This window comes from Apteryx mantelli, chromosome 13, assembly GCF_036417845.1.
Source record: "Apteryx mantelli isolate bAptMan1 chromosome 13, bAptMan1.hap1, whole genome shotgun sequence".
NCBI lineage: Eukaryota > Metazoa > Chordata > Aves > Apterygiformes > Apterygidae > Apteryx > Apteryx mantelli.
The window spans coordinates 21,616,477-21,632,815 of record NC_089990.1 but is presented as its reverse complement, the minus strand read 5'-3'; the positions used below and the strand labels follow the sequence as shown (position 1 = coordinate 21,632,815).

Genomic DNA, 16,339 nt, shown 5'->3' with positions numbered 1-16,339 from the left:
GATTTAGGTTTTCAAAAGTTAGAACTGTGCAGTTTCCAAGACCTCTGCAAAACATCAGCTTTTCTGACTGCTTTGAAATTTATGAAGTAGGGTGCTGCTACAAAATACTGTCACTGCATCACAGACATTAGGGTTGAAAAGAACTTTTTGGTCATATTTTCTCTTCCATCTTCTATTGCAGTATTTTCTTGTATGCTGAATTCTTAAGGGTTAACTGGCACCAGTTGGAGGAGGGGGAAATCAGAGGTCAGCTCATGTTCTGATACCAGTGAACTGGCAAGTTACTCCTTAAGCATGTGGTTTCATCCTAGGTTCTTCCTGCCAGCATTTTCTCACTTTAATTGTACACCCACAGCAACCCAGATCTTTAAATTCAGCAATTCTTTCTCAGGTTTCAGCAAGTCATTGGCAGCCTGAGCTATTTTTGGGATATTTTCTCCACTGCAGATGCAGCTTAGGAAAACGCAGGGAGCATGCTAAAGACCTGCAGCTATTTGCCTTGTACAATTTGCTCATTTCTCTTTATTTCTCTGTTTTCCTGCACTGATCACTTAAAGGACAATCTCTCTGGCAAACAAAATCCCCGGAGCCTGATTAGAGGGACTGAAGGCTCCCAGACACGGATTGCCTGCCAGCCACAGCACGGTAAGGACATGGACACTTTTGGCTAGCCTTGTATTGCAGTTTTTTAAGCTTTGCTGAACGTTTATTTGTGTCCATCGCTTCCAAATCAACACTGCTGGCATGGCAGGCAGTCTCCAGCTCCTGGTCTCCATTTTCATTCCCTAAAATCCTCAGCTCTTGTAAGTAACACATTTATACTCACCGTCTCTTTGTGTGTTCTAGAAATCAATGACTGACACTAATTTTGATCAGTTCCAGGGTTTTTTTCCTTACATTTTAGCATCCTTTGGAGATCTGTAAATTTTAATCCTGACTGAAATTGTGGATATTTCTATTGCCTGATCTTCCCTATTCTAGGTAGAATGCTAGTCTTATTATTTAGCTCAGCAAATTATTCAAAACAGGGACTTGTTTTATGTACTGTAGATGGAAACATTATAAAAAGGAACTGCTACTGCTGATTTACAGTTATATACCTAGCTTTCTTGTCTTGTGCACTGGCTCTGCTACAATATCTTAAAGCTGCCACACAGCAGTACGCTAACACTACAAAGACATATACAGTATAAAACAAATGCAGCAGACCTATCTATAGTAAAAATGAATAGGTTTTATCATGCACTAATTTTATATCTTCACAGAAATGCATGACGTAAGCTCTGCAAGAATGATGAGATTCCTATTTTATATGACATACCGTTTTATTGAAATACTGGTGAAAATAGTTAAACATCCTCAGGGACGTTTTGCTTATACATACTATTGCAGGAAGATGAACACAGTTCATTTCTAATGAAAGTACAAACCAAATTCTGGGAATCTCTGGTGACAGATTTTTTTATTTTTATTTTTTGTCCTTTCCTGTACCTGAGGCCTTTTAGAAAAACTGGAATTGCTTTATGCATTATCCTTTTATGACTGGTAATATGATGACTGCAAAAAGAGAATCCCCCTGAGGGCTTAATGTACATCATCCAAATATTTGACTGCAACTCAGTGTCTGTTGTCCTATTAAGAGAGCTGTTTTAGAAAGCCTGACATTGCACTAGAGGTAGGGAGGCCTTCAGACAGAAAAAGCAATCACAGGCTATCTGTATCTGCTGCCAGGAGAGACAAGAGCATCATGGACAAATGAAGTCTCATAATCTTTCCTATGAAAATGCTTAGACATTCCAGTCTGCAGCAGAAACAAAAGTTAGCACTGCCTTCTAAGCAGTCTTTTAGGAGCTTATTCAATCTTCCCCTTCACCTTTCAATATGGGAGAATTTTTTCTTCTTTTTCTAGCCTGTAGATGTTCCTTGAGTGATATATTCTGATAAAACAAATTAGAGGGATGGGGGAAATGTTATATGTGCACATGAGTGGACTGAAGTTCTATCTTCAACAGTGAAACAAAGACATTCAAAAACTAGATTTTTATTTAAGGGTTAACTTTCAGTACGGGTAAGTCTGAGTTATGCAAAAAGTCAATATGTGGCGGATATGCAAAGAATCAAAGAAAAAACAAAACAAAACAGAAAAAAGCAGCAGCTGTGCAGGAAAAAATAACTTAGAGCACTAGAAGCCAAAAGTGAAAACTTCAACCGGTGTGACTAGCTCTTGAATCAGGCTCTAGAAGGGATATTTTGCTTCTGAAAGCCTCTCATCTGTTGAGCAGTCAGTTTGCATGGTGTTGCCCATGTTCCCTCTGAACACGGCACTGACCTCTGAGCCTGACTCTCTCCTCACACTGGTGAACCCCAGCCTCAGTTCCACTGAAGTCACTGACACTAAACCAAGTTAGTGAGAAATATGAATCAGGCCCTCAGCCCTTAGTTCCATCTTGTACTGCGTCCCAGGAAACTAGCACTCAGCTTACTGCAAATCAGGAGGCTGCACTCATTTCACAGACACCACAGGCAAAAAGAAATTTTTCTTGCTGGATGTATTTTGCTAAAGTTAGAGAAGCGTTTGATTGTTTACTCTTAAGACAGGAGTTGATATGTGTCATTAGACAAATTACAAGGCATGCTTGTAAATCTAGATTCCTTGTTTTTCTCTCTCTCTCTCTCACTCTTTCTCTCTCTCAAAAAAAAGTTATTTTCAGCACAAACAGAAATCAACTGAAGTTCTACCTGCAGGACAGGTCTGTGCAGGATTTAATGTTTTGGGAATTCAGTGAGATAAAACTCATCACAGTGACAGACCTGTACAGATACCCATTCAAGTGCTGCTTGTTTGGGCATTCTAGAAAATGTCACACTAAATTATGCCATTGAAAAGAATTATTATTAGAAATATCATTAATGTCATTTTACAATACTTGCAGAAATGAAATAATCTGAAAAATGTAAAAGCAGAGGCCATCAGGGGTATATTAACTGTTTGTTTTAAAACAAACTGTTGCATACAGGAGCCCTCTAAAGTTGAAAACTCCATCTGTGTTAAAGAAAGAATATAGATTATGGGGATTCTCCAGCTGTTCCAGATGGCTCCCAAATTGAGGAAACACTCATGCTATGTTAATACACCTACTTCGGCTTGCCACAGTCTCGCGTACAGCCCTTTCACACAAAGTCTTCAAGCCAGGAATAACAGCATCTCTCTCTGCTACATACAGAAGTTGCTGCTGTTCCTGGTGTGGCAGGGACCACGCTTTACGCAGGCCATGTCCCTGAAAATATAGATGCGGCTCCTCTTGTAGAGCGGCCAGTGGAGCAGGAGAGAGGCTGCTTGTCAGGCAATGAACAGAAATCCCCCCCAATCTTCCCCTGCTGCTGCTGTTCAGATTCTGCAGGTAGCACCCATTAACTCCATAGCTCCTATCTGGGAGATATGACGTACTTCTCCCCACTCACATTCTGTTTTGCTGGCCAATGACCTGTCTCATATCTTTAGTAAAAGAGCACTAGGTGACTACTGCCCTTGCACTCCCTTCTGGAGTTTGTGATTATTGAAAACATAAGGGAAGAAGTCAACAGTTTTCTGTGCTGTTCCTTTTTTGTGCATATACATTGAGTCGGTCACACAAAAGATACTAAAGACCAACTGATTTTATAATTAACTAATTTATAATTCAGCAGCAGCTATGATGACAGCATCAGGCACCTCTTATGCCAGGCACTCTACAAATTATTCTTGATGGTCCTTGCCTAAAGATACCTAGATACAAAGAGCTAATGGATATCAATAAGGGCACTGGATAAAATGGAACCCATGTGATTTACAGCAGAACTTGTTCTAGAGTCAGAACATGAGTCAAATGCATATTTATTCCTTCACTTGAATGATTCTAGAAAAGAAATACTCTTGGGAGTACCAATGTAAAAAGGGTTCCTCCCATTTTAATGACATCCTCGGACACATGATAAAGCTGAAATAAATTAGTTAACTATGCATCAGGACAACCATGGTAATTGGCCAATTATATTCTCTTTGTCTGTTTTTAAGTTTACTCTTTTCAATTTTAGCTTTAAATTCAATGAAAAGAGGTTTAATTGCTCTTGCATTACTCTTCAAATGATTAGACTAAAAGTGCCTATACTCTCAATGGCTCCACTGGCACGTGGTAACTTACTACACTGTGATAACCTGATCATATAGCTGAGTCCTTCATTAAAATTGGAGGAACAGTTTTATTTTTCCTGGCTGTCACTTTGCACCAGACTAATTCTACTAAGTCTATTTGTGGGACTGGGTTGAAAGAGGAATCATTAACAACAGGTGAATAGTACAACAATTCTTCAAGGACTGGGATTGAATTTTGTTAAATACTTTAATAGAGAGATGCTCTGCAACAAAAAACAGGAATATCCTGACAAATTTTGCTGCTGAAATGTTGAGAGGCAGCATCAGTTTAGAGGAGGAATATCACAGAGTAATAGAAATGAGATGAGTAGAAAGGAGATGCAGACTAGCTTGGCTAGTCTGAACAGGTCAGGTTTGTCTTCTCCTTACCAACCATTGGCTTCTGCTGCTGCTGGTGAGGAGCATGTGAGGCCACATGTGACAACAGCTACTGCTGCAGCTAAAGACCCCTCACAGCACCAGCAGACCCAGCTGCCTCTTCCCAGGTGGCAGGAGGAACATAAAGATGCTCTGCAGCTCAGTTCCTCTCTCTGATCCTCCTGTCTCCATTTCTTCCCACCTCATCCCACAGCAGGACTAGGCCTTGGCCTGCTTCTGGCTCTGGCCCCAACCACGGCCTCTTTCTCTATGTAATGGTTAGAGAAGCACAAGGAGGTAGTAAGGGCTACCTGGAAAAGATGAGAGAGGGGCTATAGGGCCTGGCTAGCAGGGTGGGAGGGACAGGTGGCCATGTAAGCCATGGGGATGGAGACGAGACAGAACATCCTGGCAGGAGTGCAGGAAGACAGAGGGAGGCAGGCAAAGCACAGCCTTGCACCCAGCATCTCCCAGTGTGATATGGCTGAGAAAAAGACAAATCCATGTTACAGGGTATCACAAAAGATAAAGCTGCTAGAGACAGGATAGCACTGATGACATCCTACAAGGTATGAGTGAGTCCTTATTCAAAATATTACATAGTTCTTGTCACTTACATTCTGGAAAGGTGAATATGTATTGCAAAGATGAGCAAGGAATATGAACACTCTTGGTAAAGATACCAGCAGGGAAATTATTTATTTAAGATGTCTAACAATGCTGGCCCAATAACAAATAGATATAAATCAGACATAAGGATTGGAATTAGAAGAATACATTGAAGCAGTGAGGTGGGAGCAAGAACCCTAACTATCTTTATTTCAAGGCGGAGCATGATTAATTACCAAAAGCACTATATGCTTACACAAGCTGCTGCCACACTAAGCTGCCCCAGGACTGCTTTCTAGGTTATTCTGATACCCTTGATTCATGCTAATATAAATAAGGTAAGAATCAATTCCTGGGTGTCATCCATGGATGAATGGAAAGGTGCTATAATTTACTCCAGTAGATATTGCTTCTTTTGACATCACTTGTATTTCTGTACAAAGTCTAAGGTAATATTGATGTGATGTCACTAAAAGAGGCCAGATTATGACACACAAATGAAACTAGCACTTTGGGTAAGAGAAGAGTGAATGGAGCAAATCTGTTTTTTGCTGATATTCTGAAGAATCTAAAGAAGTTGTTATGAGGCTGCACAGATTAGAGTGTAATTATGCATTTTAAGTGTAAACAAGTACCAAAAGTTACTTTTAGTTTCATGTTAAGATTTTCCTCTCTTGCTCAAAAACAAATCGACCTGGCGGACCAACAAAGCCACTCTCACTGAGGGGAGAGAGGGAGACTGTGAGCAGGACACCCTTTCTTCTTTTTCGTCAAAACCAAATTAAAGTGAATGCCATATGGATGAGAGACAGAAACTATAATACAGATCTGGACTGATTTGCCTGTTTAATTCCAAAGCAACAGAGCTTAAGCATTGAGGCTTAAATTTTTGTCAACAATAGAATATCATAACTCAGTTGTTATGTAGATACTACAACTGCCATACAGATTATAGTGTTTTTGACTTATGTATTTCAAAGGTCTTTTCACAAGCTGCGGTACTGACAAACAGAAGGCCCTGAGTAGCCCTTAACAGAAATTAGCACTTCTGTCGCAGTTAACCTTTAGAAATGGATGGCTGTTCTTTTCAAATTAACTTTTCAAAGATACCTTAGCAAAATTTACGACTGAAGTTTCATCCCTAAAACTGGAAGCAGTCACTGCAAATTCCACAATTTTCAGGTATTTAAATTATCTTGAGATTATAAGGCAATTAGCTTCTAGAGCAGTAATAGGGAGTATAATATATCAAAGAGATCCATTTAAAGATGGCAGGTCCGAGGCTACATAAAACAACCGTTACAAGAAAAAGTTCATCTGCAGTCACCGGGTAATACTATTTTAACTGTGCTGAAAAGAAATAAATTTGTTTAAAATTAGATTTCTGGCATTTAGGATATCTAACTTGTTGCCAAGAAGAAAAAAAAATACAGATAAGTTGAACACTTTCAAATGCTACCTATAGAAAGACTAACTTAGTTGAATCACTTAAAAATAGCTTTCCTTAAAACTGTTTGTGAAAATAAACTATTGTCACTAAACGTCCATGAATTCCAGTGATAAAGCTCTGCAGTCTGCAGATAGACAGACAGATATACTCTCTGCTACTGCCTTCTGGATTTCTAGCCATTGGCTCAATTTCAACACAACTGAAATAGATTCCTTAACCTTCCCCATCAAACCTCTCTGCCAATCTTTCTTTTGTCAGCTCTAGTGGATCCAGACTACTTATAATGTGGATAGTAACTATAGAGACATGGATATTTCTCTAATCTTGCTGATTCTTGCCTGACTCTGGTTTTAACACATACGATGATCAGACCAGCAACCATAAGAAGGGGAACCCTTTAGTAAAGGCATATAAAAATGTTCATCCTTGAAATTTCAAGCTCAAGTCAGTAGGGTGAGTCACTGACAGACAGTAACAAAATACAGAGGATCCTAACTCCAGCCTCTCTTCATTAGGTAATACCACCTTCTCTGCTACTTCCTGATAGTAACTAAAGGAATTCTACAGCTAGATAAGAGTACACTAATTCCAGGAATATAATATTTCAATGCAGCAATGGTCTATTAAGTGCAAATATTAACTTTTAACAAGGATGACAAATGCAGGCAAAATTCTGCTCTCATTAACACTGTCTCACATTTATCCCTAAATAGTTAATGCTAACATGAAAGGGAAGAAGAGTATGTCTATCTTCATGCCAGACAGCATTCAGCTGACAGTCCTCAAAACCTGAAGATACGAAAAGGTTCAAACGAAACATTTTTGTGTTTGTAAAGGAAAAACAAAAGGCCTCAGATGGAAAAGAGAAGAGAGGTTATTGCTATTAAGCATGGTAAGGCCTTCAGATATGATGGTGATCTGGTCATAAAAAAGTCTAATATTTTAACCATCTTAGAGTTAGACGGAAACAAATGATGTTTCAGCCCTGTAGAGCATGCTGACATCACATGACCCCCAAATTCAGTTCTTCCATGGAGTTTGACCATGCTGGTAACATTAATAGGCACACTAAAATGGGAGTTTCAGCCTGGCTCAACTTTGACTCACTGAATGGCCTTGGGCATCATATAACCTCTGTCTCATGTTCTCCATCTACATAATGTGTCTACCCAGTGACTTTGCCGAGCCATGGGGAAAACAGACGAGCCACTTCACTTTTAGATTGCAATACACTGTCTTCCCTTACAATCCCTGTGAACTTTTACAATTTATTTACTGAAATTTAATATAAATTTTGCTTTTTTGTGAAGGCCACTAAACTGTTTAAACAGAAGCAAGAACTATCTAAAATATCCAAGTTAAGCCTCATAAGATTAGTAACTTGAAGTAAAAGAACAGAACCATAGCCACATAACAGAGCTTGGGATCTCGCGGTCCCAAATACCTTTTAAGAAAGCTCTTCACTGTCCAGGGAAAAGGGAAGAAAGAAGGAAGCTGTAAATTCCACCTTGTGAAGAAATAACAGATAATACATTTAGTAAAATCTGCACTATGCAGTATGATATGGGCATACCAGAATCAAAGAAACTCTCAACCAGTCTCAGTTATTAAATTGACAGTGAAAAAAGCTATATTACTTTGGGAAATGAAGTGGCTGTGAGCACAGGGCAGTCTACTTGACACTGCAACTGAGGACACAAACCTCAAGAACTCTCCTTTAGTGCAACTGAGATGATTCGCCAAAAGGTAACAGAGTTAGTTATATTCTTAGTTATATTTCTTCCTGTTTTCCACTAAAATTATTCAAAGCATTTTTCTACCCTTCTTTAGACTGTAACTTCTCTCCTCTGAGTCTGATCCTTTCTATCTTTAAAGACAGAAAATCCCCCTCCCTTCAGGGAGTCCCCTCAGGGGACTTTTAAGACATTTACATGCAATACTCAAGTGCTCATTCATTTTTAATGTAAGCCTGAAATAGATGCAAAAATAAACTATAGTCATCTGACATAAGTTTAAAATGCAAAGATGGACAAAGCAAGCACATAAATCATCAAAAGTTGAATAGTTCAATGCCAGGAGACAATCGGCACGGTGCAGCTGTACAAAACCCAGACATTAGGCTAACTACTGATGCCTCAAAGGATACAGTAGACTGAACCTTGTCAAGGTGATATTCTTTGGATGCTCACTCATCTATCTTTTTCTTATCTATGAATGCGTTTATTCTTTGCTTGGATTAGGGACTAGATCAAAACTGTACAGACAGTAATGTAATGTAAATATTTACCCCCCTGGGGCATATGAGACATATGCTGAACAGTTTTGCCTTAACTAATTAAGCAGTGAATTGTTCCCCAAATCTAGGCCCTCTAGTCTATGCCAGCCTGGAGCAAGGATCTTCAGACAGCACAACTTCCAGGGAATGGTAAATGGCCCTCCATTTCTAATTATGGCACTACAGAACAGTGGGAAAAAATAGTACATCATCTAAATAGGGCTGCATGTTAGATATATATGAATGTATAACAGATGCCTGGAGTTGTAAGTGTCTTATTCACTCAAGAAAAAAATTCAGACCTCCAGTCTAACTCACAGCTTGTTTCCTCTTGGAACTGGGCGATAAGACAAGAAAAAAACCTCTAAAGCTGATCTTATCACCAATAATGACAGAATTATTATGACATAACTACAAATGTTATGATATATCCAGTCTGACAATGATATTTTAGGAAGACAGTTCAAATGAGGATGCAAAAACACCAAGGTCTAAATTATTTCCAGTGTTAACTGGCAGTATTCCCATTGACTTCAGTGGGAGCTTTACTTATTTACACCAGTTCTAATTTGGGGTAACTATAATAACTGAGTTACACCAGCCTAAAAACAACTCACTCCTGAAACCAAAGCAAGCATCTCTAGGGTGTGGGGTAAAAGGTGTATTTTTATGCAAGTATTTGCATTTAGATGGAATTTTTAGGTTTACTGGTTTTGGAGTAACTTGACCATATAAACTGAAAAGTTTTTTTAAAGAATAAAACAAAAAAGCCTCAGAGGCAGAGCAGCAAGAGCAAGTCTAAACTATCTAGCTGACTCTTTTATATTCAGGTAACCAGAAAGCAAGATTCAGAAGTTTCTTATTGGCTCAGCAAAATGAAGTCCAACAATTTGATAGCACTACTCTGAATGTTCGGTGGAAAAGGGTACAAATCCTTAGCAAAACCAAGATGAAATATAATGGGGAGCGTGGGTACACAGAGACACCCACCATGCTCCTGAGTAGTACACAGGGTAACACGCAGAGCACTTAACATGTTGGGCTGAGAAAAGAATGGGAGGATTCTAGAAATAGAAGGTAGCAAAAAAAGGAAAGAACAGGCAGAATCCTGGATGCATGTAATCTGCTTGGTTCACATAAGAAACAATAATAAATTCAAACATTAAATTGGAATGAAATTGTAGGAAACAGGATTTTGTTTCCACTGTGATCGCAACCAAAAACAAGTTTCAAAACAGCAGAATTTCCTGAGGAAGGGGAATTTTGAGCTGTGCTATGCAAAATATTTTAATTCTGCTAGTGTGCGAATTGTAATAAAATACAAAAAGATACTCCATCCCACTGCAACCCTTTTAAACTGTAACAGCATTGAGACTAGAGGATTCAGCAGCAGCCCACAGCCAAACCAAAAGTATCGCAACAGAAAGTTCTTGATCCTGGAGAAAATCCTTCACCATAAGTAGGGCTATGGTTATAATTGCTGTGGTGACACAGCATGTATCTAGGTACATTACTGTAGCATCTGAGGATTTTACCACGGAGTAGTTCTGTGAAGGGAAAAATGAAGAGAGAACTGAAGGAGCAAAGTGGTCCATTATGTCTTCTCAGAAGACAGAACAGTGAATCATTTATGATTAGTACAATAAGCAAAAAACACTGTTTTAGAGCTTGGCTATAAATACATTTTTGGATGTGGTTATTGGTTTATTATTTAATGACAGTTGGTTAAAAGATGAGGTTGCCCAAGATCTGTATCCATTACCATTGAAGGACAAGTGCCTAGGATTTGTGGATAGGTGCTGTTTATTGTTTTTTATATATTGCATGTACACTGTGGCTACACCTCAATGACTCAGTCAGGTCAGCATGTGTACAAACATCAAACAAGTGAAATCCCTAAATCAACATTCCATTCTATTCTACTAAAAACGGAAAAATAAATATAGCATTTATAAAAGCGCAGGGCTTGAACAGTAGTTTCTGAACTGCTAGGTTACTTTCATAAATGACGAACTAAATTTTCATCCCACTGCAACTATTCACGTCAAAAAGGAAATGAATTGACTAGTCTCCATTGCCTAAACGGCATTGCAAGTTTTTGCCACTAGAGTGCGTCAAGGCATACCTGAGGATTATACCTCTTCATACTTGGTATTCATTAAATTCAAACTGCTACCATAACATTGGACAAAGTCAAGCAGCACAAATGCACCATTTTTCTGATTTCTTGCTTGATTGCCATAACTTGTCTTAAAGGTTATGTTATTGGGAAAAGGTCTCACCTCATTACTCTGTTTACACTGGGTGCAGGGATTTTGACATGAATACTGAACAACACAGGCACCCAGAAACAGTTCAGCCAATTTTAAGATCCATTATATTAGGACTGCTTTTTCACTTCAATTTTAATGAAATGTCCCTTGCAGGCTAAGACTCCTGCTTTGATGCAATACAATAACCCTGTTACTTTGTACTGAAAAGCTAGCACATCCAGTCAACGTATGTAAATCTGTCCCTCCCTGTTTCTCTCTATGATGGATGTGTGCAGTTGAACAACCGCATGCAAAATTTGCAAAACAAAAATCATACCTATGCACAAACTGAAAATCTGCTGTTGTGCTGAGAATCTAGATGCCCTTCTGTATTTAAGAAATCCAATTTGAAGATAACCGATAAAAGCCCCTCTCTTTGATTGTAAAAAAAACCCAGAACAGTTAAAATTAGAAATGCGTAGGCATGAAGCATTGCCAATATCAAACAGAATATGTTGAAATGTACACATTTGGAAATGCTAAAAATCAGGTTCTGCCTCTGTACTTTGCTGAATCAAGGCTTGCCCCCCTTCTCCATCTGTAAAACTGCACTGACAGTGCTCCCTTCCTCTCTCATTTTACTCATTTTTCCCTCTTTGGGTTGCAAACTCATTAGCTATTTTGATTACAGAGGTTAGCTCTCAGTGATGTCTTTTCACTGTCCATAGTGCCCTCATCCTAGTGAAGGTCTTTAGCTACTAGACCAGGCACATTAACTGTTCTTCCTTGAAAGATATCAAAAAGATAACAAAAGATAACAAAAAACCAACCACCACATGAGTAGATAGGAATCAATGGAAGAACAGAGAAATTTGTAGTCAGATACATGTTCAAGAGTGTTGTTCCAAATGGAGATATGCAGCACTTAATTTCGTTCATTATCTACTTCACTTCTCTTAGGAAAGGTCTGCTAAGCCTCTCCTGGAAACTTTATCAGCTTTCTGTACCTCCTAATGTCCATGGTGCCACAGTGACAACGGTGGCTGGGCAAAAGTCCTGAAATCCATGAGGATCATTCCAAGTCAGACAAATGGGATCAATATAGCACAATGGGAGAGGAACCTCAGATCTGAATATTTGGCCTTTGAATTGCCCAGATCCCCGGGAGTGTCTGACTGGGCATCCCGAGCTCTGCTCTCCTGCTCAGTAACTTTACATTTGAAATATCTAAGTTGGTGGCTGACGAGAACAAGGAACAAGAAACAGAAGAACAGCAACACAAAGTACAAGGAAAAGATCTGTGACCAACAAGGTCTCATTTACTCAGCATATACTGAGCTAATGATACTGTAGGTAGTTATCTGGCAATCACATTAGAACTGATAGATCCCTCTTTTCATGTGTCACTTGCTGAAATCGCAAGTCCTTGCACACTACATTTTCATCCCAAAGAACAGGAGTAGAACATAGGCAGAGTATGCAGCAAGGCTCATGGACTAACACCGGGAGAATGCACAGAGCAAAAAGAGGAACTTTACACTCAGGGAGGTGTAAGCAAATGTCATACAAGTCACCCAAAATTATCAGGAAAATGTCTCACAGAGGTTTCATAAATAAAGCTTAGCAAAAGATGTTTTATTCAGTTAAATAATCAAACCAAAATCTCAGAAAGTAGCAAGCAGAAATCTCAGTTCTCATAGATCTATGTGAGATATAACTTTTTTTTTTTTTTACAAAATGAAAAGCATTTAATAATTTTTAAAGTATTTTACATTCTTTTTAATTTAGACTGATTTTGAAGTGGAAAATGACATTTCCATTACAAAAAAATGAAGTTTCATTTTAAGAATGTTAAAATATTTCCTTTAAAATTTGAAAAAATGTTTTCATAATTTTCTTATTGTTTCTCCTGAAACTATTTGTCTAGTTCAATCTCACATCACAAATAGTACCAGTCCTTTCAGAACTCTGTTATTCTAGGAATTTAGAAGTTATTGAAAAATTTTGCCCAGTTCTAGTCATAAATTCAAGCAACATTTTGGTCCTAAGTTTCAAAAAAGGAAATATTCAAGAGCCTTCCAAATAACAACTTTCTGCTTCCTGCATTCCTAGTTAATATTGCTTCTATCCTTTTGCAGTAGTAGCTCTACCCTCATTGTGGCAGAGTCACTAAACATCTTCTAGAATTAGAGAGTGAAGGCTAGAAAGTGAACTTGCTGCTTTTATAAAGAGGGAAAAGCACCCTGGAGAAGGTATTTAAATTATACCCTGAGGCAGAATGAAGTTGATTTATGTCAAGGCTTATTTTTATCTCTCCAATCAACTAGAAGCTATGCAGCAAAGTCTGCATAGGCACAGACACGCAGCTCTGTTCGGTACCGGACTCGGACAGTGTTTGAAACTAAAGGGATGGGAGCAGCCGGCGGAGCTGTGCCCTCTGCGCAGCTCTGCTGGGACGAGAAGGCATCCCAGGCCAGCCACCCACGAGAGAGAAACAGTATTACGCACCCAGCCAAGCAGGGACCCAGCTAGCCACTAGGTCTGCCCAGGTTGCACCCCTCAGGCAGTATCAGGGAGCAAACTGCCAGTGGAGAATTTCTGCAGAGGATGGAGCCTGTCAGACGAGGATCCTGCATCTGCCACGCCACACTCGTCCCAGCACAACAATCACAGAAAAATGGGGTGGTTATGGCAGGATCCCATGCCCTGCTCTTCACTCACATACTGACATAAGCATCTCTCACTTGTTTCGGGACCAGGCTCTTTCACTCTTACCACCTGGCATCTTTCTCTGTCCATTTTGGGCTGGCTCAGATACAGGGAAGAACCCAGTCTTCCATCTCTGAGGTCTCAACCCAAAGCCCACTGCCACCAGTGGGAACCATTCCACTGATTTCAAAAATCTTTGGATCAAACCCTAGTCAATTAGCTCTGCAGAATAGCAGCAGAAAAGAAAAAAAATAAGTGAAATTACCTTTGGAAGAAGAATGCTGACTTCCTTAATATTTTTTCCCTTAAAAAAGGCAATGTAGGTACTGAGTTTTTAATAGGTAAAAGCATGTATTCAGTTGCTTGAAAGAACATGAGCTAATAAATTAAACTTCTGTATTTCATTTTCATTGTCAGAGGAGGAAAATCAGTAGACGGTTGCTAGAATGAAAAAATAATATACAGCAAAATGTTTCCAAGCAATGTATTAAAATAAATAAATTATTATTTGGATTTAAAAATCCCCCTGCAGTGTTTGAAATACAAACTTGAGAACAAGAATAAATTCTTTATAAACTGACATAAAACTACATATTTCTGTACCACTGGCAAACAAGAGTGATGTGCTAGCTCATAAATAAAAATTAAATTTAAATACATTTGTATTTTCATAAATGTAATAATGTATATATCTGAATTGTAATCATTTTGTGAATATGGTTTCTAAATTACAGAGGGTAGGGAGTTAACTGGATTCTCCTCATCTTGTCCATTGCCTACAAGTAGCATACTGTGAGTTCCCTAAAACTGAGAAGAGACAATACGCTTGAAAAGAAAGGATTTACATCCAGAGGCCATCAAGTAGGTTGAACCTTATGCTGAAGAGCACTTTCTTTTTTAGTATTCTAAGAAAGAATACTATTTTGAAAAGACCTTCATCCTTTAAAACAAATACAATTGAGAATCAGTGAGACAAGTTATGAAAAAGGGGATCATCAAAACAGTAGGTAAAAGGAATAGCTCTTAGAGCAACTGATATACTTCAATCTCTTGGAAAATTCAGAGAGCAAATCATCACAAGAGCTAAGATGTGATTTTATATTATTTAATACAAGTGAAGAAATGCAGTGGATATATGTGTTTTCCTAATTAACCCATCTCCGAGTCCTTGACATTTTGACTCAGAGCACCAAAGAGCACTGGACCACAAGATGGGGCAACATAAAAGTAAAAAATAAAAATGGTAACATTTCTATACATGTTTTCTTCTAAACATGTGGAAAATACATACTACACTCACAATGTTTATTCCTTTCTTAGCATGAATTTTTGATAGAATCAATACTTGTAAGTAGAACAGAAAGAATAAAACATAGTTTTCTGCCTACTAAAATCCAAAATTTTCTTTGAGTCCAATGTTATATTCGCTTATCTGTTTTTCCTGTAATGAGAGGAACCATGTATCATTCCTAGGAAATAATGAGGAATTAACATCTAATAAGAACAGATGAAATTTGCACAGCAGTTTGCAAGAAACAGAACTATTTTTTAATCCTCATTTTACATAAACAAAGCTGATAATAGCAAACCTTCTGGTGAATGAATTATTAGCAATTAGCCCTAATTTGAGTAGTGTATACTATAGAAGCATTTCAGTGGTAGACAAATGCAATTTGAGAGAGGTTTGTTCTCTAGCAGCAAAATAACAGGCTGAGGTCACTCTAAACAAATGTTTGAAATGCAGTGTATTATTAGTATTTCAATCACTGCCAATTGCCTTTACTTACTATAATTACTGTTTCATAAGATTTAGAACAAACATGTTTTGCTATATGCTGCAAGACAACATATTGCAAATTGAGGTGATTCAGATTGGGACTTGCCTTACTGTGAGTACTTTCTAAAGCCAAGATTTTAATATAAATTATTCAAATTCCCTCACAACAGTACCTGTTTTCTTCAAAAAACAAAGTAAATCTTTTATGAAATGTCACCCTTCCTTCTCAGAGATGGCTACTTCTGCAGTTTTTAGGCAGAACATGCCCATTCGAAGTATTAACTCCTTTCTACCACTCTTGCTTTCTTAATTTTCCAAATGGAGTCTTAGTGACCACAGTGATTTGATTTGTCAGAAGAATTAATTTATAGCTCTTTGCAAGCTTCATGGAGTGGATTCCCTTCTTCCACAGAGGGGTGGTGCAATGGGCCACCCTATTTTACCTAGGAAATTAGTAAGAGCAAAATTGGAATAACGTAATTGCAAACTAATGCACTGGCAATGAACAAGAATCTACCTGATGTTTCTAACAATAACTTTTTGCACACTATTGTTGGATGATGCCCAGCAGTGGTGGCCTAGCTGAGAGAGCACATGGTTGGGACACTAAGGACCAGAGACCATGTGACAAACATCGATTTTAGTGACCTGCCCAACATTTTCAAAGCAGTCTGTCTTTTAATGGCCTAACTTCTAAGTGGTTTGAATGAGATTATGC

At 38.4% G+C, this 16,339-nt stretch overlaps 1 protein-coding gene across 1 annotated transcript in view; it reads left to right on the top strand.

Moving 5' to 3' along the window:
- Positions 1 to 473: 473 nt before the first annotated feature.
- The window catches only part of AMMECR1 (AMMECR nuclear protein 1), a 105,101-nt gene continuing 89,235 nt past the window's right edge, over positions 474 to 16,339 (top strand). The window contains exon 1 of the mRNA XM_067304323.1: positions 474 to 645. Within this exon, the coding sequence (XP_067160424.1) occupies positions 474 to 645 (172 nt within the window). The remainder of the gene's footprint in view (positions 646 to 16,339) is intronic.